Here is a 27,551-nt window from a genome sequence, read left to right on the forward strand (position 1 = left end):
CTTCTCCTCCTCCCTCCTTACCGTGCGCTCTGATCCTCCTCTGCGCGCTCCGGGTCTCGCCTCGGACAAACTGCGGCGGAGTGCTGGATCTCCAATAGTGTAATAAAAAAAAAAAAAGAATCTGGGGCCACGGGAGGTTCGGTGTTCATCTCTCTGTGGATCAGGGTGTCGTATGATTTGGTTTTCAGGATAGTTTTTAATTTTTGTTAGCAGTTTGATCATGGAGGCTCTCAGAGGTCTCCTTGCGCTGCTGTGCGTTCTGGTGGCAGGAGCGCAAACGCAGGTCCAAATACCTAAGCATGCGGGTAAGTTTGCTGGAAACTTTGATTTGAAGCGTGTGTGTGTCCGTACTTGCTGTCTGTGACGTTGTTCTGCATGTTAAGCGGCCATCCTGCAGCTGGATGCTGTGATGTCACATTTGCTATAAGATCAGATTGTAATAGTTTTTAGTTGACATGCTTTCGGGTGAAGTTTTATAAATACATGAAGATGCTTTTATAACTGTCAGTCAGAATACTTGCTCACCATGAGTAGGCCTGTGTTTGCTCCTTGCAGTGGGCCTGTGAGCTTGCTATGTGTTATACCAAAGTGATGGCAGCCAAAGAACCAAAGCAGTAGTTCCTACAGGCCTGTTCTGTGCCACAGTTACCATGCAGGTGTATTAGCAGATAGGCCAGTAGATAGCCAGTGTAGGTGTCACTTGTAAAAGTCAACCCACATAAGCTGATCAGTGTGATTCTACAAAATGTGATGCTCCAAACTCTCGTATCATTTTACCTTTAGGCCTGCTGCAGTTGTGACGTCTCTGTTGTACTGCCTGTCTTTAATGAATGGATGATTTAATGGTTCTAAGATTGATAAAATCCACATTTATTTGTTTTGTTTTGTTTGCGTTGGGTGATGTGTGATGACATCCTTATTTGTTTGTTTCCTTTGTGAGCAGAGTGTCCTGTTGACCTTTTCTTTGTACTGGATACATCCGAGAGTGTCGCCCTCAGACAGACCCCTACCGACTTTTATATTAACCAGATTAAAGAATTCACCAAACACTTCATAGATGAACTCAAGGACATGTAAGACACACACACACACACACACACACACACACACACACACACACACACATCATGTCTATGTGCTGATGGAAGACATATACAAATCTTTGCACCTATGTAGCCATGGACCATCTTAGCTTGTCACGATGCAGCAGGGATGTGCGAGCTCCTTGTGAACTTTGTGACATCACTGCTGGGTGTGGTTTCAGGTGCATGACACACCAGTCGGCCATAACATTATGACCACCTGCTTAATATTCAGTAAGCTCTCCTTTTGCAGCCAAAACTGCCCAGGCTCATTGCAGTGTGGATTTATTAGACTTCAGAAGATATTCTGTACCTTCAGGTATCTGGTACATGGTGCAGATATAAGTATAAGAAATTGTCCAGCAGATGCTTGATCAGATGGAAATCTGAAGACTTTTGAAGATAAGACATCAGCTCAAAGTCATTGCTGTGTGGCTGGCTGCATTTTCCTTCTGAAGAGGTTACTGCCATCAGGGAATACTGTTAAGTTACAAGGAATATCTCAATGTAACACCCATGTAACCAAAGTTTCTTAGCAAAACATTACCAGAAGCATCACTTTTCCCCATCAGGCAGGTGTGTGCCACTCCAGCGCTGATGCTCACGAGTCCATTGTAGACACTTTCAGCAGAGGAACCGGTCAGCATGGATATTCCAACAATTTGTAATTATACAGTCCAATAATTAACAAATTATTATTGTTTAGACACCGTTTCATCAGAACCAACATGATCTTTGTAGTAATTTGTCTGGCACCAACTAGGTTGGATCATACTGGAGCGGCTTTCACGTGCTAACTGCTTTAAAGAGCCTAGGATATCCACAACACTCATTCTGGTTCATCAGTTTTACTTTATTTGACCACATTTTTGGGGTTCAGGCCACTGTAGACCTATAGCATCCTACAAGAATGGCTGTTACCATGACAACCATCTAACCAACCCACTAAACTAAGTAGCTTAAATCCTTATGCTTGCCCAGTTTTTCTCTTTCAGACAAGTTAACGAAGCACTTAGATATTACGGCAAAAGGTCATCAGTGTTTATTAACATTAGCTGTCAATGGTTACAGTGTTGTGGCTGACTGTGGTATCTGACCATACCCATCACTCGTATTGCCTGTGGAACTGATCATGTCATGTTACAACACTTGAGTTTGACACTATTTTTAATATTATTAGTTTGTTGAATTGATATTTGTGTCATTAAGCGTTCAAATCAGTTTCAATTATCTGTTTTTGAAACGTAGTTAGATGAACTGTAAATACTGGAGTCTCTGTCTGTACAGAGTTGCTTGCTGTTGTCGCATTTGTGTTAACGCCAATGCTTTCCAGGCGCCACCGTTGTGACCGTGTCCTGACCTGGAACTCAGGAGCTCTGCACTACAGTGACGAATCTATCCTTGTGAGGGAACTGAGTGATATGCGCTCCCAGCGCGAGGAACTGAAGAATGCCATCGATGGCATCACATACATCGGCAAGGGCACATACACTGACTGCGCCATCAAGAGGGGCCTGGCTGAACTGCTCGTTGGGTATCAGTGACACAGACATGCAGGCAGTGCACCATAACCAGCACAGCAGCAGCATCTGAGTGTGTGTTTGCGTGTCTTCCTGCAGAGGTTCCCACTACCACGAGAATAAGTACATTGTTGTCGTGACCGATGGGCATCCTATCACTGGTTACAAAGAGCCGTGTGGAGGTGTGCAGGAAGCTGCTAATGAGGCCAAACAACATGGTGTCAAAGTGTTTGCTGTGGCCATCTCACCTGACCAGGAGGTAGAAAACATACACATCCATAAACACCCACAGAGACGTTTTAACCTCTGTGACCTTGGAGACCCATGTGACTCATAAACAAAACATTTTGCTTCTGAACTTGTTAAGAGCTCCTTTTCACATGATAAACCATGCTTTTGGTCACTGGAAGATGCTTCCATAATATCCACATTTTACACATAATCTAAAATCTCACAAACTTTCCAAAACACAATTCATCTCTCAAAGTCAAACTGTGCAAAAAACACGTTACAAACCCAGAGAAATGTCAGGCTGCAGTATTTTATCTTTGGGTGAAACTAGCTGGTTGGCAGAGGAGTTAACATGTTTTTGTGTCCTGCCTGTGATAGGCTAGTGAGGGTGTATCCTGCCAGCCTCCCTGCCACTCTCTACAGGGTATCACCACAAAGTGTGACCAACTCAGCCTACTGAGGCCGTATTTGCATCAAACTATAAACCCTGAAATTCAGTTTTACACCGTAACCTCAAAACTTTTCTCAGCTCTCTAACATCCATCTGACAGGAATAATAAACTGCATGTCTGTGTACATTTCTGCTGGCTACATCCTACGCATGTCTGCAGTGAGATGTATTTGAATAATATAAATGAACCAACTTTAAGATGAAGCCAATTTTAATAAAGCAAAATGTCCTCATGAGACTCAAATTTGTCCATATATTTTAGATAAATGAGTGTGTGTGTACAAAAACATACACAAGCTGTACAGATGTTCATACATGACCAGCGTGGGCTGATGTTTGAATAGATGTTATGAATTAAATAACTTGATGATAGATTTAATTGTATTTTAACAAGCAATAATTTTCATACCAGGAAATGCCTGAGTGAGATTTCACACACAGACACACACAAACCGTGAAGGATTAATGTTTCATATGAGTAAGGCACAGTGCAAATGCCTCTTCATGCAAACGTGAAGATGTTTGTGTTTTTGGTCTCCTCAGGACACCAGACTGTCACTCATCGCTACGGATCAGACCTACAGACAGAACTTCACTGCGGCAGATAATACCAAAACCTCCAAGATTAAAACCATTAGATCCATCATTGATATCATCGTATGTATTTTCTTTTCTTTTTTTTTTAAACCTCTCTGCTGTTCTGTTCTCTGTAGTTTTAATGTAAAAAGTATGGAGACAAAGCTAACCCATTTGTTTCATTTATTTACAGACAAACGAGACAAAGGATGTGGTAAGTCTTAAGATGTCTTTTTGGGGGCAATTAGGTTAAAAAAATCTATAAATGTTGTTACCAGTAATTGTGTTTGTTGAATTGCAGACAGGCTTGGTTTTTCTCACAGTTAGACTGGCTAGTGTGGCTAAGTGCCATCTGTGATTCGAAGCGTTCTGGCAGTTTGCATGTTTATGTTTTCCTCTCTTCCTGAAAACTTTTGATCGAAAGATAAATGAGCATTTAGTTTCTTCAGGAAAAGCACATTTGTGGATGAGTTTTGTTGATGCAGCAAGTGCTAAGACAGATCGTTGCTCTACCAGCTGAATTTAACAGCTTAAAGATGTTTAAAACCCAGATTTCTCCACTTGGCATCTTTTTTTTTTTTTTTTTCCAATCTTGTGGCTTCTAAAGTCAAGTGTGTACTGCAATAAAATAAACTGCATTCTGATTTAGTCCATTTGTTTTTTTAAGTTTATGTGATCAGTTGGGTTCTGTGCTATAATTGGCATCTTAGGAAGCAAAAAAAGGGTTGCCGAGGAAACACACAGGAAACATGAAAAAAGCTAATCAAGATGGCTGAGAAATGGGCTGTCTCGTGTTTTTTTTTAAAGCTGTGCATTGGGAATGCTGTTCAGCCCAGTTGTTTTCTAGCTGTGAAACAAAAAGACACCTTTCCCAGTTTAAAAATTCTCTTCTCTTTTTCCAGTGCTGCTCCTTTGACTGTAATGTAAGTAATAATTATTATCATCATTATTATTATTTTGTCTTGTAGCAAATAAAAAATAGCTATTTGTCTTCTTGAGTCTCATCACTGCTTTTATTGCCTGATCTGCAGGCTCCTGGAGGGCCCAAAGGACCAGATGGTGATCCCGGCTCCAAGGTGCAACATTTATATGGAAACTTAAGAGTATCGAAATTCATAACCCCTATCTGAAACCCTGATCTGATTAATATGTTTTTCCTCACTGCAGGGAGAGATGGGTCGACCAGGGATGCCAGGTGTGAAAGGAGATGTTGGAAATATGGTAGGTCTCATCCACTTTCATAAAAAAAAAGACACAACAAAACTTCCTTCCTTCTAAGTATCATGCTTACATTACTTCTTAGTGGCCAGTTTGATCTTCAGTTGATCTAATGTTTCTGTCTCTTTTTCAGGGCGACATTGGTGATCCTGGTCCTGTTGGTTACAGTGGAATGAAGGTAGAGCTTTTAATTAGTTAATTATCATTGAAAAAGATTAGAGACTTTGATGGGCGAGAGGGTGTTGTAAGAGTTAGCATTTAGCTTAGCCTGGAAAAATCAAACCCACATACGCTCACATTCTGTTGTCATTTTATTGGTATTGATTCATATTAAAGCTGAATGAAATACTGGATTTCTTATATTTTCTCTCTCCGTTATGTCGTATGATTCATGTAGTTTACTGTTTCAGTTCAAGGTTTTTTTCATGCAATTTCTACTTTACTGCTTGTCAAAAGTGCTGTCAAGAGTTTTTCATCCGTTATGTTTTCATTATCTTCATCTCCATGAGGACGCTGCCTTGTTAGTGTTATACTGGTCCCTGACTCTTCCCAGACTTTATCCATACTATCACTGACTATGATGCTGCAAATCATGACAATGCCTTTTGTTTGTTTCTTTGCTTCCAGGGAGACCGTGGTCCCAGAGGAGATAAGGTATAAATTACAAATAATGATGTATTTTCTATCAGCATTGGCATGTTCCAGTCTCCTAAACTTATTGATGTGTTTTTCTTTTGTTTTTTTCTGCAGGGTGAAAGAGGACACAAAGGCTTTAAGGTAAGATGTTCTTGAACGTCTTTGGTTTGATTCTGTTCCTATGGAGTTTTCTATTACATCATTCATTACTTTCTTAATAATCGCTCTCTGATTTCTATCTTTTTTCCCCTCAGGGCGACAAAGGTCAGAGGGGAAGGGATGGAACAGATGGGCGCAAGGTGAGTACAGTATAATTAGTGAACCTTTCTCTTTTGTGTACTTGATGAATGCATTTTAACATCTTTTTGTGTGTTTTTTTTTTTTTTTCTCATTAGGGGGAACCTGGTTTCCCCGGGCTTCCCGGCTGTAAGGGCTCTCCTGGACCAGATGTGAGTTACATGGCTCTACCTCTTGTCTGTTTTGACACAAGCTGTTGTCACCAATTAACATTAAAGACTGTTTGAATCGTTGCCAGATAAGAGATTAGTCATTAGATATTCACAAACTGTCACATCAACATCAAATCTTCAGGAATGTAAATACCTGGCCAATCAGATATGGCCATCATTGTATATTTTGGTGTTTTCATTTCTTCTGTCCAGACAAGCCACTTCCGCATCCGCCCAAGACTCCAACTGCTTTGTTTACAGATTAGCCACTAGCCAAAGTTGCATGTTCAGGAATGTCCCTGACCAACATCACACACCGAGGCAACGCACACAGAGACTCTTGCCTCTTTAATCACAACTTTGTTTACATTCTCTACTGTCAGGCTGTTTAAATGAAGCCATATAGTTCTAATGTAAACAAACTCCAAAACTCACGCTTACAGGAGCATACAAGTACAGCAGCCTCCAAGATCGAGTGTTGTGGCTTCAGCTGCTTATGATCATCATGCACTGAAAGTGTCCGTGTGTTGTGCATCACCAGGGCCTGCAGGGAGAGTCGGGACCGAAGGGCGATCCTGGATCTTATGGAAGGAAAGGAGAAAAAGTAAGACACATGAGATTCCAGCTCATGAATATCTCAGGCTGCTTTTTGCAGCTTTGCTAAATTACCTTTTATGATTTTTTTCAGGGAGATCTTGGAAGAAATGGTGAACCAGGGCGGCCCGGAAACTCTGGGCTGCTGGGGCCTCAGGTAGGAAGAGGGAAACAAAGGAGAATGACAAAAGACAGAGCAGGAGCACTGACCTGTGTTTGACTGTTCTGTGACAGGGTGAGCCAGGTCCTCGCGGCGCCAACGGAGACAAAGGAGAGCGTGGAGATGATGTATGTGATAACTCTTCCATACAGCACAAAACATATGACCTTCATGGCTTTTAACAGTTTCTGATTTTTGTTGCATGTATTTTAGGGACCTCCTGGACGCGATGGACCACCTGGCGATAAGGTTAATAGGCTCAATACTGATTTTAAGTTAATGTGTGCATAGCATGACATGTTTGAACAAATTTGAAATCTCTTGCAGGGACAAGCTGGGGAGACGGGGGAACAAGGCTCCCGTGGAAACAGAGGTCTGAGGGGTGACCCAGTAAGTCATGATAGGGATGATAAAGGCCGATGGAAGCCAATCCCCAGTCTCTCTAGATCTCACATTTCTTCCTTGGAAATTCATATGAAATCCATTTTTACACATTTTGAATCATTTTCAACCTCCCCAACATGAGGGATTTGGTACTGTTTGTGTGTCAGCCCCCATGTTCTCCTGCTGATCTAATTTCATTGAAAACTTGGCTCTACTGTGTTGTCACTGTGCTGAATGCCTTTTGGCAACTTTACATGTGTTCTTTTTCTTCCCAGGGGGAGCCAGGGCTGCGCGGAGAGGCAGGGAGGGAGGGCTCAACCGGCCCCAGCGGAGACCCTGTAAGGCCGACATACACACTCACACACAACCAAACACACATAAACAAACATGCGCTGCACGCACTGCCTGTTGACCAGTCGGTCAGACTCCACGACAGTTTCGCTTCTGTTACCCTTCTTTTTCTACTTAATGATGGGAATTTCTGAATGTGTCCATGATGCTTAAACAGGGGCGAGCCTGGCCAAACTGCCGCTGCCCACTCCTCCCTGCTCCATCGCCCCTTTCTCATTCTGTGTGTTTACTCCTCCTGGGAACACCAGCACTCACTCTTTCCCCTCTGACTCAGTTCTTCTCTCCATCTGCTCCAGCCAAAGCCTCAATATGGTTTTCTTAACGCACCAGGCAGAGTAATAATAATAATACATTACAAGTGTTAGCTGTGGTAATGAGTGAATGTAAAATACGTTTTGAATCTCCTGAGGGAAATTATAAGAAATCATAATATAAAAACTCTCTTGATGTCACAAGTTTCAATGGTTCTTTTGTGCTTTTTTTTTTTTTTTTCCTTCTTTCCTCATCAGATCTCAGTAAATGCTGACCAACAAAGTGGTTCTGAAAACATGGAATAGCTGACACGCTAAGCGTGCACAAATATGCATTGTTCATCGTTCACATTCATGTGGAACATCAGAGTTTACTAGAGACCGTTATTAAATGCTGTTTTAAACATGGAAAAAGTTTTACAAAAGTATTATTATTAGGAATAAATACTTACTGAAGGGTATTTGTAGAAAAGACTAAAATAAAGCTGTTAAATGTGTAGTTTCACAGCTTGTTAACAGATTTTCCATCATTATTGCACAATTTTATGTGAGTTTTTTACCAGTACCTCTTAAATGGTGGGGTTTTTTTTTTCTTCTTTCCAGGGTGACCGTGGAAGGACCGGCTCTCCCGGCTACCGAGGAGATGAAGGCTCAGCTGGACTAGAGGTGAGCCCTGAAAGTCCAACTCACAGTTTCTTAATAAGGGCAAAAAGCAGTGAAGATGTGTTATAACTGCAAGTGATCCAACATAAACACACATCTGTCATAGATGAAATGAGTATTCTGTATGAAAGATTGGGATTATGTTGTTTGGCTGACCTTATCTCACTTGTTTAAAGTGGACAAGTTTCAGGAAAAACAACACATTTTTAAAAAGTTGGATGTACAAATAAGCACAGTAGCTTCAACTTAACCCTGCTGAATTTGCTAAATATATATTAAAAAAAATAAAATAAAATAAAAATGTAAAATGAATCTTTTTAGTTGCTTTAACCCTTTATCATGCAAGTGCCTCGTTTGGATCACTTAATTTTCTTTCATATTCAGCATTAAACCTCTTTTTTTGTTGATGTAATAACAGAATAGTGGTCTTGGTACACCAGAAGGACAATTTTAGGTTAAAATGTCTAAATTCAAGATATTTCATTGCGTGCTCTATTAAGGGTTAAAGGAGCAGTTGTAGTCATCAGTGGTGTCTGTTGAAACTATTAAAATCAACCTGTATTAAACCTCTAAAGTTACTGGACTCTTATTATCACAGTCTAAGGGTCAGCTTGCCAAACGCCAACGTAGATTTAGCTTTCTGATAGTTACATGACGCTGGAAGTCCCTGAACCAGACTGAAGTCATCAGACATTAAAATAAAACCTGATTCCGTTTTTAGATGTTAACTCAGTTGACACGTCCATGTAAGTTCAGCCTTACTCCGCTGTGACTAATACGGGTGTGGAAATGTTGTGTTTCATGTCTATTGGTGTCACAGAGTGTTCAAAGTCGGTTAATAATGTCGGTTCTCCTTGTTTAACACTGCTGAGTTTTTCAGATCTCCTTCTGGCCTGCTGATGATGTCATGTCTTAACATTTTTCACAAGAAAACAAACAAATTAAGGACTTATCGGGAGGTTTGAAGGGTTAGAAGTCTGAGATTTTGTTCACACACAAAGTCAAATGCAGGACAAATGTTTTTAGTGAGGAGTTATTACGTTGTGCATGTTTCTGATTTTTTCTTTCCCTGTATCTTCAAGGGACCCAAAGGACCAAGAGGAATCAAAGGAGCTCCAGGAGACAGAGGCCCTATGGGGGACAGAGTGAGTGTGGGAGACAGAGTAGGGGGGGAAGACAGATGTGTGCCATCTATCATAAGCCCTGCCATGAGGTTCACATGTGTTTGCACACAGATGCAGCTGTGAATTTTTCTTTTTTTTATTTTCAGGGAGAAGATGGTGCCCCAGGAAACGGCACAATAGGCTGTCCTGGTTTCCAGGTTTGTGCTGCGAATAATTTATTTAACTCGACGACACAGTCGACATTATTCTCATCGTGTGTACGTAAAATATTTTTATTTTTTCTAGGGTTACCCCGGACCCCGTGGGAACCCTGGGGAGCCGGTAGGTTATCACAATTTTCTCTTTTCACTTGTCATTTTATTTTAATTCGATACCCTTAACACTTGTTGGAATTCATATTTGACATGACATTTACGTCATTGATTGCCTACAGCATCTTATGAACGTATTACCACTACTTCTCACAACTACTAACTTTATTTTTTATAGATTTTATAGTTCACCACTAACTGAAGTGATGCCAGTGGAAAATGAATTGTCATGTTAATGTTCCTTTGTGACCTTTTCATAATTTGCTTTGTGACTTTCAGGGTGGCAATGGAAGTCCCGGACCCAAAGGAGATGATGGAGAGCCCGGAGATCCAGGCCCAGATGTGAGTCTGCCTCCTCCTTCTTCTCTTTACGAAGTTGCTAGTTGCTGTTTTATCTTCCCTCAGTCCTTTGGTAGCAACTGCTGACAGGATATGAGTCATACATCATGAATCATGGTCAAATTATACCTTTTCTTGCTGATGTATTTCAATACTTTAAATAACGGATACTTTTTTAAATTTAAAATCTCTCAATAACTTGATCTTTTTAGCTTTCATTAAATTCTACTTTCATTAGTCTCTTGGACATTGCCTAGTTTTTCTTGACTTTTCTTATTTTCCTGAGTCCATCCATCTTGCTCTCAGATTTTCCTCCTGTTCTGCAGCTGGAAATGCTTTCTTAAATACATTTGAACTCATTGTGTGTGTGGGTTTGTGTGTGTGTGTGTGTGTGTGTGTGTGTGTGTGTGTGTGTGTGTGTGTGTGTGTGCAGCATTTGTGAAGAGGGTTCTGAGCCGATGCAGCTGTGTATATCTCGTTGTCTGGGATACCAGGAAATGAGCAGAAACGATGAAGAGACTGAATTACTCTTTGGGTGTATGCGTGAGTGCATGTGCATGTGTGTGTGGATCATGCGTATCCATGGAGCTTGCCAGATTTAACACTTTAATCCCCGGTTCAATTTAGCCGTGTTGACATAAAAATTATTCCTGTTTTTTTTTTTTGTTTTTTTTTTAAAGTTCCTGTGCCATGAATCATGACATAAACAGTTCTGTATGTTTGCACTTTTCTTTCATCTGTACATCGTTGCACTTGTGACGTCTTTCCTTCCACACCAGTCACACTGTAAGCATTGGACACAGTGCGAGATCAGTTTATAACTTATCAAGACTGCAGAAGTGTAGAGCCAGTCAGGAATAAATGATGTATAATTCATTGTGTCACCAGTACAGACTGTCATCCACATGTTTTTGTTTTGTTTTGGGTTTTTTAATATTTATCTTGGGAACCATCTGCAGGATACAGGAAATGGTTCAACATCTGTAAAAAAAAAAAAATTAACGGGTAAAAGCAATGTTTAAGTATAAACAATTTTAGAAAATAAATTATTTTAGGCCATATTTATTTTTAGTGATTTAAAATTTCATGTAATAGTCCATTAACCAGTGATTGAGCATATCATGCTCCAAAAGCTTCTTGTAAACTTTATAAATGCCAGTTAGTGTATAATTTTATTCGTACTTGTAGAAATTAGCCAAAACATATTAAATAATCTATTAGCAGAGATATCAAACAGGAATATTTTGATGAATTATGTAAGTCTCAAAGTTTGAGCTGGAAATGATTTCACCATATTCCAGCAGCTAGTCATGAAACATCTGGGATTCTCTGGTCGTTCATGCTAACAGACTCGCTGTTTTTAGCATTACAAGCTTAAAAACAACTTATAATGCTATACCTTGTGCTTTCAAACACCCCAATTATATTTGATATAGGCTGGGCTGCAATAAGACTCAAACTGACTGAAGAGCTAATACACAGTCCAACATGCATTACTTACCACATTTTAGTTATCAAAACAATCTGGTCGTTGTTCATGGTTAGTTTCACAAGCTAATAACAACACATTATGCTTTACGTGCTGCCTAAAACAAGGTAGTAATATGTAATGTGGCATAGTTTGAACATTACCAATTGTGCAACTAACTCAATAAGACACAAACTGCCAGAAGTGCTAATAAATAAATGATCTTTTACAACTCTTTATGTGCAGAGCAGCTAAGTTGAATTTTGAAGTTGAGGCTTCCTGAGCTGTTCAGACTCTCTGGGAGCTCAGAAATGTTGACTCCAACTACAAATCGAGCAACCTATTTGTAAATCCATGTAAAGCTTTAGTTAGCAGGGGGGCCATGAAAGTAAAAGTTTGATTTAATTTGTATATTAAACTTTAACATCACAGTTGGGCGCTACATGTATTAAGAAAAACTCAGAAAGTAATGAGAAGTGAGAAAGAAAAAAAATATATATATCAAAACAGCAGAAAGCAGCCTAAAGTTTAAATGTTAACATGGTTGATTAACCAATGAGGACTCATATCATCAGCTAAAAAGTTGTAAATCTAATTAGACTAAATTCATTCGTTAAATAAAGAAAGGAAAAAAAAAAGCTCAATTTGATGGTTATACAGCAAAAAGGTTCCATTTTATCACCACATTTTTTCAGATATGCACTGCTGTCATGACAGTTTATAGAGATGTTCAGGAGAGACTGCACGTGAGAAAATAAATGTCTGCAGTATTTGCAGAGATTTACGGAGCAGAAATTTTCCAGGACAAACCCTGCTAAAGCCTCCAAAAGATAAGCAAGTGAGATAATTTGCAAGCATCAAAGCTAGTATTCTAGACTATTTACTGCAAGTATGAGCTGCAGTTTGATTCTTTTTATTCGTGACCCAGTTGCTGCTTTAACTTTCTTGTTGATACTAGATACCGTCAAACATTTATGATATTAAAATTAATTAGAAAGACAGCTTGCCACAGAGCCTCAGATGTCATCCTTCACATTGTTATTAAAGAAAACAAACAAACTCCAAAGTACAAATCTTTCTATTTGCACAGTTTTCCTACACAACCCCTTCAATTTCTACTTCCTTTAAGCCCAGGTAGCCTTTTAGCCTCACAGTCTTGCAACATCCAATAAGTTAAATAAAAATTAGGAAAGCAATGTAAATATGTGACTCCAACAGACTTGATACATGTGGTTCCACATGTTGGGAACAACTGCATTAGAGTAATGTCAGTCTTCTCACCCAAAGAACAAGTTAAGGATTGAATAGAAGACCAGATTTGATGCAATGCAGTGGTTTCCCTCAGATAGGCAATACATTTTTAGGAAAAATGTTATTATAAATTGAACTTATATCACCTTTAAATCACAATGAATTGGCTTGAACTGATGATGTTTGTAACATGGCTTGAGTTGACTTAGGATAACTTTAAATTGGCGCAACACAAATAAAGCTGAACTGATTTGCAACAAAATGTGTTAAAACTGGATGGCCTCTGTTCCACTGGATAGTTCATGACTAAAGCCTTTATTTTAAAGGAAATGCCCACCCTCTCCCCCATTTTTTCCTCTTTTTTGTTTACTTCAAATGGAAAAAATGAATTCATTACATTCCACTCATTCCCACTGATTTTTTCCTTTTTTCTGTCTTTTTCTGTCTATCTCAGTAGATGTTTGCTGTTTGACTATTATACCAAACTGGCCATAAATCATTAAACATCAAGATGACTGAATTCTTATGCCACTTACTTTAATTATTTGTAAGTAACTAGAAAGCTAATCTCAATAGTTAAAATATTTTCATGATCAACAGGCTGTTGCTTGCAGTTTCTCTGGCCAGAGGGGAGAGGTATGGGGTCGGAGGGGTGGGGGGGGGGGGGGGGGGGTGTTAGAGTATATTACAGGTGAGGACAGACCCTTTGACTTTTCTGCCTTTTTACTTTAACTTAAATGTTTGGGGATAATAGTATGCGCATAGAGAACAAGGTAAAACAAACACTCACATCTGGCTGTACGTCATCAAATATGATGTCATAAAGTCAGGGTCAGGAGGTGTGTATCTGTGCATGATGTAGCTCAAGTTCTTTACATCATGGTGTTTGAAGTTGAGAGTCTGTAATAAGTGAAAACACATGTGAAAAACATATATAAGTGTAAATGTGTGTATGCTTATTAAAGGCTAACATGAGTTTGTGTGTCTGATAAAAGCCAGGTGGCTTGCATCATCTAGTCTGTGTTCTTTTTCATATCTGTCAACTCAAGTCAGTGGTTTTATTGTAGAAAAGAAGATCTGAGTCAGTTTTCAGCTCAGATCAAAGAGCAGAAATGTTTGGTGTCATTTTACAGAGTAAATCATGTGTTTTCGGTTTAAATGAGTTAGTTAATGATCTATTACGTTTATATAATATCATAGAAAAAAATTAAAAGATATTAATTATTAGGGGTGGGAAAATCAAATCCAAAAATCAAATATCAGGATTTTTACCTTTGTAAAATAAATTTTTTTGTGGAAAAAAATAAAAAAGTATTTTCAAATAAATAATCAATTATAAGTTTTTTTTTTTGTCATTTTTATTGTTTTTATTAATCTTTTTATTTGTCTTATTGGGCATTATAGCAGCTGAATGATGGTCTAGCTGCTGTGTTGTTTTTTCCAAACTGAAATCAAGAAAAATGACGAGCAAAAGAAGTTTTGTACATTTTTTTTTGTTTTGTTTTTAATCGACAAACATCAGCAATTTTGAAGAATTGTGAGAATCATGATTCAAATCGAATCGGCAGCCAAAAAATCGGAGCGTATTGTCACAGTCCTTATTAATTATTCTGTGTAGTAAATGACCTACAAACCTTTAATTGAAAATGTTGTTGTGTTTGTCTGAACAAAACTGGACTTTCATGTAAACATGTTAATTGTACAAAAACTAGACAAACAGGTCTGACAGAGAATCCGCTACTTTGGTCACTAACCTTACATGTGTACTGACTCCTTGGCAAAGGCCAGTAAAAGATCAAACAAGCAAGTTCATTTGGTTATTTAAATTTAAATGTTAACTATAGCTCAACCCAGCTGTGCATGCATCTGTGCTGAGTGACAGCGGTGCAATTAAATGGTCTAATTGTGCTTTAACTGTTGCTGCCATAACTTTGCATATAAACATAGTGATTGAGTGACATTTCCTTTATTAAAACAACTTCCCTATGAAAAGAAGACCTTTTAAAGGCTATTGAATTCTGGGCACTAGTTCAGTTGAGTGGACACCCTTAATCTGTGTATTAGTCCCTGAAGTTTCTGCTTCTTCATGTGTCTACAGCAGCCTGCTTTCTTCTTCTGACCACAATACTGACATTTGAGTACCAGTATTTGTGGGAACATGGCATTTAATGAAAATGGCCCTTAATTTATTTACAGTGTTGATCTCTTTATTCTCTGCACGTCTGCAGGCTGAGCGATAAAGCCTCAGTAATCAGCTGCAGGTCAAAGTGCAACAGCTGCAGTTGATTTGGCATCTCTCGGCCCTTGCAGCTGCTCTGACTCTATTTGAAACGGATTTATGGGTTTTTTGGGAGGACTGGACATATTGAAATTATTCTGATATGATACCCATCTGGCAGAGATAACTTTCATCTGTTGGACCAGCCAATATGACCGTTCAGTATTTTTTAAGTGTTTACAGTCAGTATTGATAACTTAAACTTTTACTGCTGAGCAAACAATGAATATTCTTTTTGTTTATGGATAATTTAGGCCCAAAAGCTAGTCCATTTCTTTTTTTATTACCTCATTTGTTTAATGTTCTCATTAAATCTCATGCGATTTTATGAGACATAAAAAAAAGTTTAGTGTTCAGTCTGTCTTATTTAAAAACTCTTTGCAAATATTTCCAGTTTTTGTTTAATGTAAAAAGATAATTAAGTTACCCTTTTCCTGCCATGTTCTACGTCTGTGACATAAACTGCCATGCTCAGATGTATCCAAAACTTTTTGATGACTTTTTATTTCTTTTATTTTTTCCCCTTAAATGAACTTTGCATTGCATTACTTAAGAACAGCCTTGTTTGCTACTGAGAACTGAACACCTATCCTGAAAAAAATGGTTGAGAAAATTGTATTCTCATCATGGCTTATATTGTTAGAGAAAAATCTTCTAATTATTAATGGCAGGAAGCTAAAGATGAGAAAGTCACATGGGTTGCAGCACAACAGGACATCCTGAAAATTGAGTGACTTGCCTTGTAGTTTAACATGAAATATACACTGATAAGAAAAGAAACAGATGTGTGCCTTTCTTTTAAATTCTTTTTCCTTTTTTTTACAGAACGGCCAACCAGGGCCTCCCGGACCGAAAGGGGCCAAAGGTCACAGGGGAGCTGAGGGCAAACCAGTAAGAATGCTCTGAACCATACTTTGTGTGCATGCATGTATGTGTGCTATAGGTTTGCATGTAAGTTGAAATATTTAAGGGGCTCCATGTATACAAGCTAAACTTCTCCCTCAAAACCACAACATATTTCACATTTGCACATAATTATAGGGATATTTTGTTTTTCTCTTTTAAAATATAAATACCTGCTACAAAAGCAAGTGGCTCTGATTTAAGGTTTTAGCGAAAATGACTAAATTATTTATATGATACTGATACAACAAAGTCTCTGATGTTTTATCAAAGCGCAACAAACATAGACACATTTTGACCTGGGGATAAATGCACCTTCACTGCTCCAGTGATTATTCACATTACACTGGCAATCAATGAAATGTATCTTGGATCATTTGGTTTTTTGTTTTTTGGTTTTTTTGCCTCCACTAACACAGATTATTTTCTTAGTGGCATTGGTTTTTTTGCCTGTTTAACTCAGTCGTGGGCAACTTTGATCCTACACGGCCATAGTCCTGCAAGTGTGAGGAGTTATTTAGCAGACTTGTGCAGAGCTTGACGGTGTCCGACTGTCCACACTATTACCTACATCAGGAGAGAGGGCAACTCGGGCCCTCCAGGGCACCTGACACCAATCAGATTCAGTCAGCAGACTTTTGCAGAGCTTGAAGTCAAATTCTGCACAAGTTTCCTAATTACCCACTGATCTGAGGCAGCTGTGTCGCACCAGAGATACTCCCAACATCTGCAGGACTGTAGCTCTCAGGGACCAGAGTTGCCCACCCCTGCCCTACGTAGTGCCCTTTATTGTAATCACACCATTTTCTAGGGGTGTCTGAATGTCCAAAGAGAAAAAAATAGTACACTAGAAATTACCAACAATGCATCTTGAAAAGTAGTGATCATCAGTGGTCACTAGATGGGTCAGCATAGACCAATAGACCACAATGCATTGCAGGCAGGAGCTCAAAGTGGTGCAAGTGACACAAACATCAAAGCAGGTTAAAAAAAAAGAAAAGAATTATCATTCAGTGTACATCCTTTTTTGTTGAATAAATAATCTATAAAGAAAGAAAACAAATACAATGTAAGAAAGTAAAGTTTGGGTTGGATTTGGAATGACACGTGATGGTTGTCGTGGTGACAGTCAGTAGTCATATGATCTGTGACGAGCAAGCTTCATGCCCTAACCAACAGAATAAGTGCACAATAAAGTTTAGCCTTGCGTAGTGAATGGGTTAGGAGCTGGCGTGCACATTCGGACACAGCCATAGTGACGTTAGCTTGAAGTATACGTAAGACTGTTGGTGTGGGGTTGGCAACTGGGTGGGCTGTTGGGCATTTTGAGGTTTTTTTTTTCATGTGAGTGACCCCATAGCATGACAGAGGTCTGCACTCTCTGAGGGCTCCTGGTATTGCAAAGACACAAATGGCAACGACATGATGTGTTTCTGTGCTTCCATGCTGTCAACTGCTATAGTATAATGCAGTATTTCTCAGTCCTGCTCCTTAGAACCCACTGCCCTGTATGTTGTAGAGGTATACCTACTTAAACACACATGAATAAATGAATGGCTAGTTAACAGGCTATCTAAAAACTTGATGAGGAGATTCATTCATCTGAATCGGGTCTGTTGGAGCAGTAACACATCATGCAGGGCCTGAGGAGCTGGACTGAGAAACACTGGTGTAACGTATGTTCTGCTTTTGGATTGTCCATCAGTCTTTTCCCTGCTTCTGAAAACTGTGTTAAAGCTCATGTCAAACATTTGCACAAACCACACATGGGTGGAAAAAGTTATTGGTAGCATTTCATATTTATAAAAAAAAAAATCCATTTTTGAAGAGATACGATTAACTTCACCTTTTTATTGATACTCTGTTAAGTTAAATATGTGTGTAAAGTGGTTGTGTTTAAAAAGTCTTTTTGTGCACCAACACATCCATAACATTGTTTATACTATTACGGCTTCAAAGCGTTGTCTGGCAAACGCCAGATTTCTTGGCCAAACTTAGGAAAATGTATATGGAATTTGACTCTTTAGTTTCCTTCAGGCATTTCAATCACTAAAGTAAAAAACTAGAGCACAACAACAACAAAGCTTGACTGCTTCCAGGAGAATCTAATTAAATAACAAAAATATTTCCGTTTACAAGCGTTTCAGCACATGTAAACGCTGAAACATTTTGTTGTAGGCCAAAAGTCACCTCTGCTGACTTTTAGACCACTGACAGTGATGAGCGATGGGTTCAATTAAAGGGCTACATGGAAACGTGACATTTAAACTGCAATTTGAGGAGTTTGCAGATGTATAAAATCTATCATAAGATCTAATTAAAGTGTAAGTACATCATGTGATTCTTTGGCAATACTGACTTGGATTAGGTAACAGGGGTGTAGAGATAAACCAGTGCAAATTGGAGACCAACACATTAACACCCAGGAATGATTTATATGTACCATGAAACACTTGATCATATTATCAGTTAAGATAAAGGTTGGGAGAAGAACTTTTTCCTACTAGAACTTAGTCAAAACTGGGTGAGGTCAAAGGTAATTATTACAGTATATACAGCCCAATTTACAGCCGTGTAGAAACTCAGTGGGGCTTAGAGAGAGAAGTTTGGTCTAATGATCCACATATCAATGCTAAGATTGAAGATTTCAACCAGTCAGTATTTCACTGGCAAATATGTGCCAGACTGCCAACCAATAAATAAACACTCATGAGAGTGCAGACTGCCGCCAAGCAGTTAATTTTGTCCCCATATTATAATTTCCACCCTGTGTTATAGTCCTACATTCGTTTTCTATGGATACACTATTAGATTCCTAGATACATAGATACTGAATTCACAGTGTCCTGGTTACATTGTGGTGTTGGATGCATGTTTATATCTTTATTTGTTCTCTTGCAGTTTTGAAAATGTGAAAGATCCTTTTTTTTTTCTTTTTTTTTTCTGGCATATAGTATCCAGAACTTTCCCATGATCCAATGCTATCTTTTTAAAACTTTTGGGAACTTCTGTATTTTTTGGGCCAAGCACTGTGACCATTTGTTGTGGCGTTATATGCGTTACACTGAAAATACCCCCCACCCCCAGCTCACTTTGATCCTTGAAAAAGAGTCCTGGGTCCAAATGGGGATCCAGATCACTCTCAAATTTAATGAGACCTAAAAGAGAATAAGAGCACATTCACATCAGCGTTTTTGATTTGAATCTGAGACCATTTGCTCGGAAAGTCCATCAGAAAGTGCATTGTGGGTAAATACATAGCGATAGTCTGTTGTTCATACAGCATCCATTGTTGCAGTGTATTTCTGGGGTATACTTACATAAGACAACATAAAAAAACCAAAACAGCGACAGATTAGTCTCCATGTTTAACTCGCGACTCGAGTCTTGTCCTCTCTTTAGCTAAATACTAGTGCAACGCCACCTTTGGTGGGAATGGGGATATATTACTGTAAAGGTTTGGAGCGTTTGACCAAAGTGCAATGTGAATGCAATCTCGGTTTGAATGGATACACCCCCGTACAACTGAGCTGAGCCCAGTCAGACCGAGTCTAGTGGACTATCCTGATGTGAATGTACCCTGTCTCAGAAAAGAAATAATGAAAATCTTTCCAGTAGTTTTTTTGTAGATTTTCTAACAAACAGACAAGCAGACGGTAAAAACATAAGCGCTACTGCCTCCCTGGTGGAAGTAATTATTTCCTGTCTAACTAAGTGCCAAAATGACTGTGATTTCCTGGTCACTGGTTAAATAATTCTGGTTGAGAGTTAACCAGTGGCACATTTATAGAAAGGGCTTTTTGTCATTTGGAATGGAGAGTAACAATCTGCATAAAGCAAATGTGAAGGACCGTATTACACTGTGGGCTGTAAGCTGGTGTAGCAGTCAGCGCTGTGGTCTCACAGAAAAAAACTTCCTGGTTTGAATCTGTTGAGTTCTGTTCAGGTCCTCCGCCTCCTTCTGCTACCCAAAACATGCCTGTTAGTGAAATAAGACAAAGTTGGTTCAGAAAATGAATTAATGTGTCAAATGACTTTGCTGTTCTGTATGAAAATGCATCATCTCATATAGACTGCCAAATAAGAAACATGAACCCTTTAAAAAGTAGCAAATTAGTGCATGACATCAGTCAAATTATTAATGATGAAGAATCTGCATATATTTGAGCAACTGGTGTAACATTAGCTAATCTCAGCACAAAAAAACACAAAACTAAAAAGCTGGATTTTGCTCTCCGTTTGATGGACAGATTATGGGATTCCTTTTCTTTTCACCAGCTGGCAGATGAAGCTTGTGGTGTAGAATCAGGAATTCTATCTAAATATAACACTGTATATGAAGGAATCTTTTCACAGACAAACCATTAACCAACTCCTGCCCTTCCACACTTACATCTCTGCTCCTCCCTTCCCACTCTTCCTCTCACGACTTCTCCCCTGGCTTTTGTCCATTTTGCATATTTTTGTATGAAAGGTTTGCGTCATGTGTTCTTGGGACAGTTTCTCTTCTCTACAATTAACTGTTGTGTCTTTCTGTCTCTCTCGCTCCTTAATGTGTGCGTGTTTGTGTGCACACATTCACGCGATGCTGGCGTCTTTGTCTTAGAAAAGAATGCTCTTAAACCAAATTTTAATGTCTGTTAAAACAAAACAGATGGTTTTTCTGTGTGGTTTTTTCAGCTGTGCGAAAAAAACAAAATGCTGTGGCAGCGTGCTTTTGGAAGATTCATATGTTGTTGCAAAAAGATAGCAGAACACACATATGTGTGGGTGTGGATGTGGGTTCAGTTATTGTGGGAATCTGGTTTTCAGTCACAGGAGTAATGGTTTTCCAAACAAACCCCCTTTTTTTTTTAATTCCAGTTAAAATGTAAAATATGAGGGCTTGGCCTTGTCATCTTGAAATAACACCAGGAAGAGTTTTGTTAAGCAGAAAGACAAAGATTATTGTCTTCTTTTCTTGTAATTATTCTCTGTCTCTCCTCAGGGTCCTCCTGGGCCAAGTGGACCACCAGGAACTGATGTGAGTATATAAAAAAAAAAAGAAGAAAGAAAATCAGTCCATTTAATCTGAACCTTTGCCCTCATTCTAGTCCCAGGACCAGATGACCAACTACCACACACTTAATTCCCCCTTGAGGCTGCTCTACTTTTAAATCTGAAAATGATACTGTATGCTCAGTCCAAAGCCTCACATCCAATTTCCTCAATGCTAAACCACATAGCCACTTACAGACTTCGAAGTAAAATATCGCCAGTGTCATGTTTTCTTTTTCTCTTTGAGCAGCTTGAAACACTCCAAGGCCTGCTTGTGTTTTGTGTTTTAATGTTATGTGATGTAACAGCCCATGGTTGTAATGTATATTCCACAGGAATGCGAAATTCTGGATATAATCATGAAGCTCTGCTGTAAGTTAAATGCATCATTTTCAGCTAAATACACACTTAATCAAGCGATATGTACTCTAGAACAACACTTGGTCTCTTCCAAATCAGTGCCTTTAAATGTAAACATGCCATTGAAAACCGAACCTGGTCACTCTGGTCATGTGTTTATGTTTTGTTTCCTGTCAGTTAATTAACTTTGACTTTTGTGTTTCTTTTCATGCTATCATATTCGGTTCCCAGCCTGTTGTGGTAAGTTTGGAGTCATTATCTTAATTATTCCTTGTACTGTGGGGCCACAATGAGTTTTTATTTACTTTGCTTTTGTGTATTTTCTGTATCTTCAGATTGCAAGTGTGCACCTGTGGACCTGGCATTCATTGTGGACAGCTCAGAAAGTATTGGTGCCCAGAACTATGCTCTTTCCAAAGATTTTATCATCACAGTTATTGACAGACTGATTAAAGACCACCAAGTGAAGGTAACATCTTTCTTTGATGCATTGTGTTTTGATATTTCACATCTGTTTTTATTTTCTTCTACATTCTGCAGGATGTTTATCCACTGTGGTTAGTATCTAAAACAAGAATGTGTCTTTTTATTCAAAGGTTTTTACAAAATGCATGCTCTGAGATCAGACCTGAAAATAGAAAGTGTCAATATGCGATATTGTCTTAGGATTTGGAAAGTGCTTTTATGTCTCTCCAGTGACTCTGCTCTTCCAGTTTGGGTGTAATTAGTCAGGATGGGTGGGACTCAGAAAATTTTGACAGACAAAAACACATACTTGCAGACAGGACACACAGACCAAAACACACACTCACTGTGCAATGTTTTACTTTCTAGTTTGCAGTGGACCAGTCCACTGTGAGTGTAGTCCAGTACAGTGGATCAAGAGCCCAAGAAGCCTTCAAACTCACTACCAACCTCACTGATTTTAAACAGTAAGTTCAATCATACCTGCAAAAGGAGTCCTGGTTGCCTGCTTTAATCTTTACTTCTGGCTTTCTCATTTACTTTTTTCTAGGATTTGTAGTGTTTTTGTTATGTTGTAAATTTCCTTTATAATTTCCAATGTGAGAAAAATAAGTCAAATTGGACTTGATATCTACTTTTTTCTTACCCAGAATTAGATTCATTACCGGATAATAGAGCTTGCTAAGATGTGCTATGCCAAGCAAAAATACAAAAATGATTTAGGAAATAAATCTTATAATTGTACAATATTAACAACGGTAAATGAGAACTTGCCTTTAAAACGAAAACATGAACTATAAAAGAATTTTCAAGCATTAATTTTTTTTTCTAAAAGGTACATTATTTCACTCACAGTGTTTTACTTCTACAGACATGTACAGTGATGCTTTTTTACTTGTTAATCTTAATTAATTTTTAAATTTTTGTTTATTTGATCTATAAAAATATTTATATAGCAATATTATGTCAACTTTAGTTTTTTATTTTTTTTTTCACATCAATTTCTCTTTTCTACTGAAAGAAACTTTGGTCAATGTTAGGTTGATTGATCACTTTAAATTGTACCTAGGAGTGAGTGTGAGCTTTCCAGCGACTCTTAATTTGACTAAGCACTTAAGGAAATAAATTAATGACAGCAAATAATGTACTATTTATAATCATTCCTCAGTGGGTGGATAAGCCCTCAACCCTAACCCCTAAGCCTGACTCACCAAAGTGCACTAAAGTGGCTAATTTACAAATATACCAAGCCCCCCATCCCCACCCCCCGAACTCGACCATAATGTGTAACAGGGATGTTTTTTATAACTTTCTTTTAAAAAAAAGATGAAAAGAACTGTAGAGGACAAGTGCATTATATCATAAGCTTGAAGTGGAAAGAGACCAAAAGTACCAATAGTTTAACCTAAACTAGCTTTGTCATTATGTCCCTTTTTTTTTTTTTTTTTGTAAGCTAAACAATATGAATCAGCTGTTTCAACATTTGTGAAGAGAACCAATGGTAAGAAGTTCTTTGGCAATTGGATCTTGGGTCTTGATACTGCAATAAATACTTTTTTTTTTTTTTTTTTTTTTTTTTTAAATTAAATTCTTATTTATTTTTTGCTTTTTTGTTACTGTTTCTCACAATAGACAAACATTTAGGGGTAAAAAAGAATTTTAAAAAAATCATGAATTAAGTTAGACTTTGAGGACTAGTCCCAGATTTTTAACATTACATTCCCCAGCATGAGCATTGTTAATATGGACAAAGATATCACCAAATAGGTCAATAGGTGTGGACTACTTGAAAAATTATATAGCAAGGAAATTGTTTCTATTTTAGCACATAAGGTGTAGTAAAGACAAATTTTATTTTTATATAGCCTAATTTAAAAAATGTTAGCTGCTCTTGTTTGTTTTATCAAAACTGCTATTAAACTGACATAGCATTTCATTAGCCTCCAAGAAAAATTCCCTAAGTCATAATTTAAAGTTTCATGGGTGCTTATGCACAGTTTTAGCGGCATAAAATTATGCAGATATCACTATTTGGCCAAAATATGACTTTTGGTTAATATTAATAGGCTAACAATATGCTGAGTCTTGCTACTGATCTGTGTAATGCTAGGCTACAAAACAGCCATGACACAGACATAAATCTATAGGTTTATTTCTGACAAGAAAAACAAACACTGGCAAAACCATAAATTGTTTAACAATTTATTTTAAGAAATCCCAAAGATGATTAAACGCGTAGATGGTAAATCCTAGTCAACATTTTCAGTTTGCGTTAGCTAAACCACTATGATTAGCCAAACTGCTGGATAGGCTGGTAAAAAAAAGCATGAACGTAAAAGACTAAATGATGCTTGTGTGTCAGTGACTATCATTATTTCAACAAAAAGTTTATTATTTTTATTATCAAATTACCTTTTGTGTGTGTGTGTGTGTGTGTGTGTGTGTGTGTGTGTGTGTGTGTGTGTGTGTGCGTGTGCAGGGCAGTAAGAGACATGCGTTGGATGGCTGAGGCCACATACACAGGCGAGGCCCTCGAATTTACTGTAAACAAAATACTCAGTTTGATGACGAAAGAAAACAAAGTTGTTCTCGTTCTCACTGATGGGCGCTCTGATACCAGCAGGGACAATGTTCCCCTCAATGTGCTCTGTGGTAAAGACCTCCTGGTAAGTGCAGTAAGCCTGGACAGTCATTCTCAATGTTTGCATCACAGCCTTATTTTAGCTAACCCAAAGATCTTCATCTCCAGGTGGGTGGTTTAGGTGTGAAGGATTTCGCAGGCCGCCACCCCAACCAGGAGCAGCTTGAATCCGTGGTATGTAAGAATGACCCGAAACCTGGCTTTTCCTTCGTACTGGAGAACTTTGCTGAACTGCTGGATGACAATTTCCTTCAAAATCTCACAGCCAAGATCTGTCAAGGTGAAATGTAGCTTCACAAACGCAAACACAACTTCATTTGCTCAGCACTTTGAAGAAGAACCAGACTTTAAACAGACTTGTTTTGTTTCTCTTCCAGAGAAGAAATGCCCAGATTACAAATGTCCCAGTAAGTCTGGTTTGGCATTTCAAAATTTTGTACAATTTTTACATTATATAAGCAGCTTTATAAATTGTCTTTCCAGTTATGTTGCACCTTGTTTTCTTTGTAGTTTTTTTTTTTTTTTACAAAAAAAACCCTCTTTTTTTTCTCTTGAAACCTCTTTTTAGGATTTATTTTGAGTTTGTTTTTGTTTGTTTTTTTGTCTTGCAGTCTCTTTCTCTGATAGCACTGATATCTTGGTGATGATGGACAGCTCTGCCAGTGTGGGCCAGAAGAACTTTGAGATAAGCAAGGCCTTTGTCCGCCGCCTGGCTGAACGTTTCCTGAACGCAGAGAGGAAAGGAGGTATCGGTGTCAGAGTCGGTGTGGCCCAGTATAGCCGGAGTGCTCGTATGGAGCAATCCTTGAGTAACAATATCACCGTGCTATCTACTCGGATAGAAGAAGCAGTGTTCCAAAACGACGGCACCGATGTTTTAGAGGCCATGACGTTCGCAATTAAGAATTTACGTGGCCGTGGGGATGCCGCTGGAGGCAGGAAGAAGCTGGTGCTGTTCTCTGATGGCAGGTCTCAAGGCGTCACCCAGGCTATCCTGGAGAAACGTGTTCGTGAAGTGGCGGATGCTGGCATTGATCTCTTTGTCATCTCGGCGGGTAGCCAGGTCAATGAGGCTAACCTGCGCATGCTTGTCAGCAGGGGACGACAGGACGGCTTCACTAACGCCCACCGCCAGCTCTTCCGTGTCCCAGATTACCCTTCTCTGCTCCGTGGGGTTTTCTACCAAACCGTCACTCGCAGGGTGGCAATGCCCTAAATGCAGAGCCTTGAACAAAAGGATTAACATGTTTTAGATTTTTAGTCCCATTCTTTTTGCATATTCAGTTTCACTCATATACCATACACTGTTGTCAACTATGTTTGAATAAGAAAAAACAAAATGTCATAAAACGACACATGATTGTGTGGCAGACAAATGCTAATATCATAAAATGGCTCTTTTACCTTCATTTATCCTCCAAGGCATACCATCTCAACCTCTGTATACCCTTACCCAACAAATTTACTGAGGTGAAACAGCTAGTTTGAGAAAGATTACTGCCTTTGAGGTAAAATATCAGGTTAGAAAAAGTCCAGATTTACAGCTTTGGTCCTGGAGAGACATTAGTAATGGCCACATCAAAGCTTATTTCTATGTTTCTTCCGTATTACTTTCGACTCAGGTACTCTGCATCTCTTTATAACTCTCAGCAGTGTGTTACTTCATCCAACCTGTGAGGATTTACAGAGGTTTCCTGAAGCTGCACTGTCTCGTCTCTCCGGGACCCAAACTCCCACTGTTTAACGAATTGGTTTGAGCTCTAATGTGGACTCATTTTATAGATTTTACCGCTCTATTAAGTGGTGTCAGATGTTTTGTGTCACAGTAAGCCAGATGAAGAGAAGAACCACAACTGTGAACTGAAAACGGACACATTTACTTCTTCCTGCTCCCGTATGACCCTTAACCCAAAAAAGATGGTTTTAGACGGTCAACGACTTTATTTTAAGTTCTTCAGCTATGAAGGACGATGGAAAAGTTACTGAGAAAGCTATAACATATTCCTGACTCGGAGGAAACACACATTCAACAGAATTTGAAAGCTGTATGAGATCACCAAAGCAAAAGGAAATAACAGGATGTGACATCAGACAGACTTGCAAATAAAACCCTTCAGGATTTCTCCTGGTACTAATGAGGACAGCTGGAACCAACATGTGTGAGTCTGTGTGAGTCTGTGTGTATCTGCTTCTCTGCTGGAACGTCATTTACATATACATATGTGTGGATTTTTATGTTAGTACTGGGTAACCAGTCCGTAACCAGTTACGCTGGGGTTATTGGTTCAATAACAGAATGACAGAAATGTGTTGTTTATCATCTGTGCGGCAGAGAAGCTCCACTCAAGCACAAAGACATGCAGAGTGCACACACACCTTTGCACTTCATCAGAAATGTAGGAAAACATCTGCTGTTGTTCAAAGTTGGAAAGAAAACTTAATGGGACTTGTGAGCCCACACACACACACACACACACACACACACACACACACACACACTGTAAAACACACATACCTATTACATCCCCACAACTGTAACTTCAACATGATTTGTTGTCATCAGGGGCTCAGAGAATTACCAGACTGTCTTTATCATCTGTGGTGCTACTAGTCTGAGTGTATCAGCTTCCACCAATGTCGTTCAAGAAGATATTTTTAGCTGAAGATGCAATGCCTCTGTAGTGTTGTACGAGCTCCTTCAATAAAGGTTGCTACACCCCAGTGTCTCTGCTCACGTTTTTTCTTTACACTCATACTAATGACTACAATTTGTGATGTACTTATTAGCAAGACCACTGTATGTTTACA

At 38.8% G+C, this 27,551-nt stretch overlaps 1 protein-coding gene across 1 annotated transcript; it reads left to right on the forward strand.

Moving 5' to 3' along the window:
* The first annotated feature begins 40 nt into the window (after positions 1-40).
* On the forward strand, positions 41-27,458 carry col6a1 (collagen, type VI, alpha 1). The gene is made up of 35 exons (XM_079243463.1): positions 41-305; positions 944-1,073; positions 2,416-2,616; positions 2,702-2,861; positions 3,828-3,941; positions 4,054-4,074; positions 4,763-4,783; positions 4,892-4,936; positions 5,028-5,081; positions 5,212-5,256; positions 5,706-5,732; positions 5,829-5,855; positions 5,969-6,013; positions 6,110-6,163; positions 6,705-6,767; positions 6,852-6,914; positions 6,992-7,045; positions 7,131-7,166; positions 7,245-7,307; positions 7,577-7,639; positions 8,507-8,569; positions 9,649-9,711; positions 9,837-9,887; positions 9,976-10,011; positions 10,281-10,343; positions 16,163-16,228; positions 21,228-21,263; positions 21,613-21,649; positions 21,869-21,877; positions 21,973-22,106; positions 22,472-22,569; positions 24,582-24,768; positions 24,852-25,023; positions 25,121-25,150; positions 25,355-27,458. The coding sequence occupies exons 1-35, from the start codon at positions 221-223 to the stop codon at positions 25,957-25,959; spliced, it is 3,021 nt and encodes a 1,006-aa protein (XP_079099589.1). The 5' UTR covers positions 41-220; the 3' UTR covers positions 25,960-27,458.
* Positions 27,459-27,551: the final 93 nt, after the last annotated feature.

This window comes from Telmatherina bonti, assembly GCF_933228915.1.
Source record: "Telmatherina bonti genome assembly, chromosome: 7".
Taxonomy (NCBI): Eukaryota; Metazoa; Chordata; class Actinopteri; order Atheriniformes; family Telmatherinidae; genus Telmatherina; species Telmatherina bonti.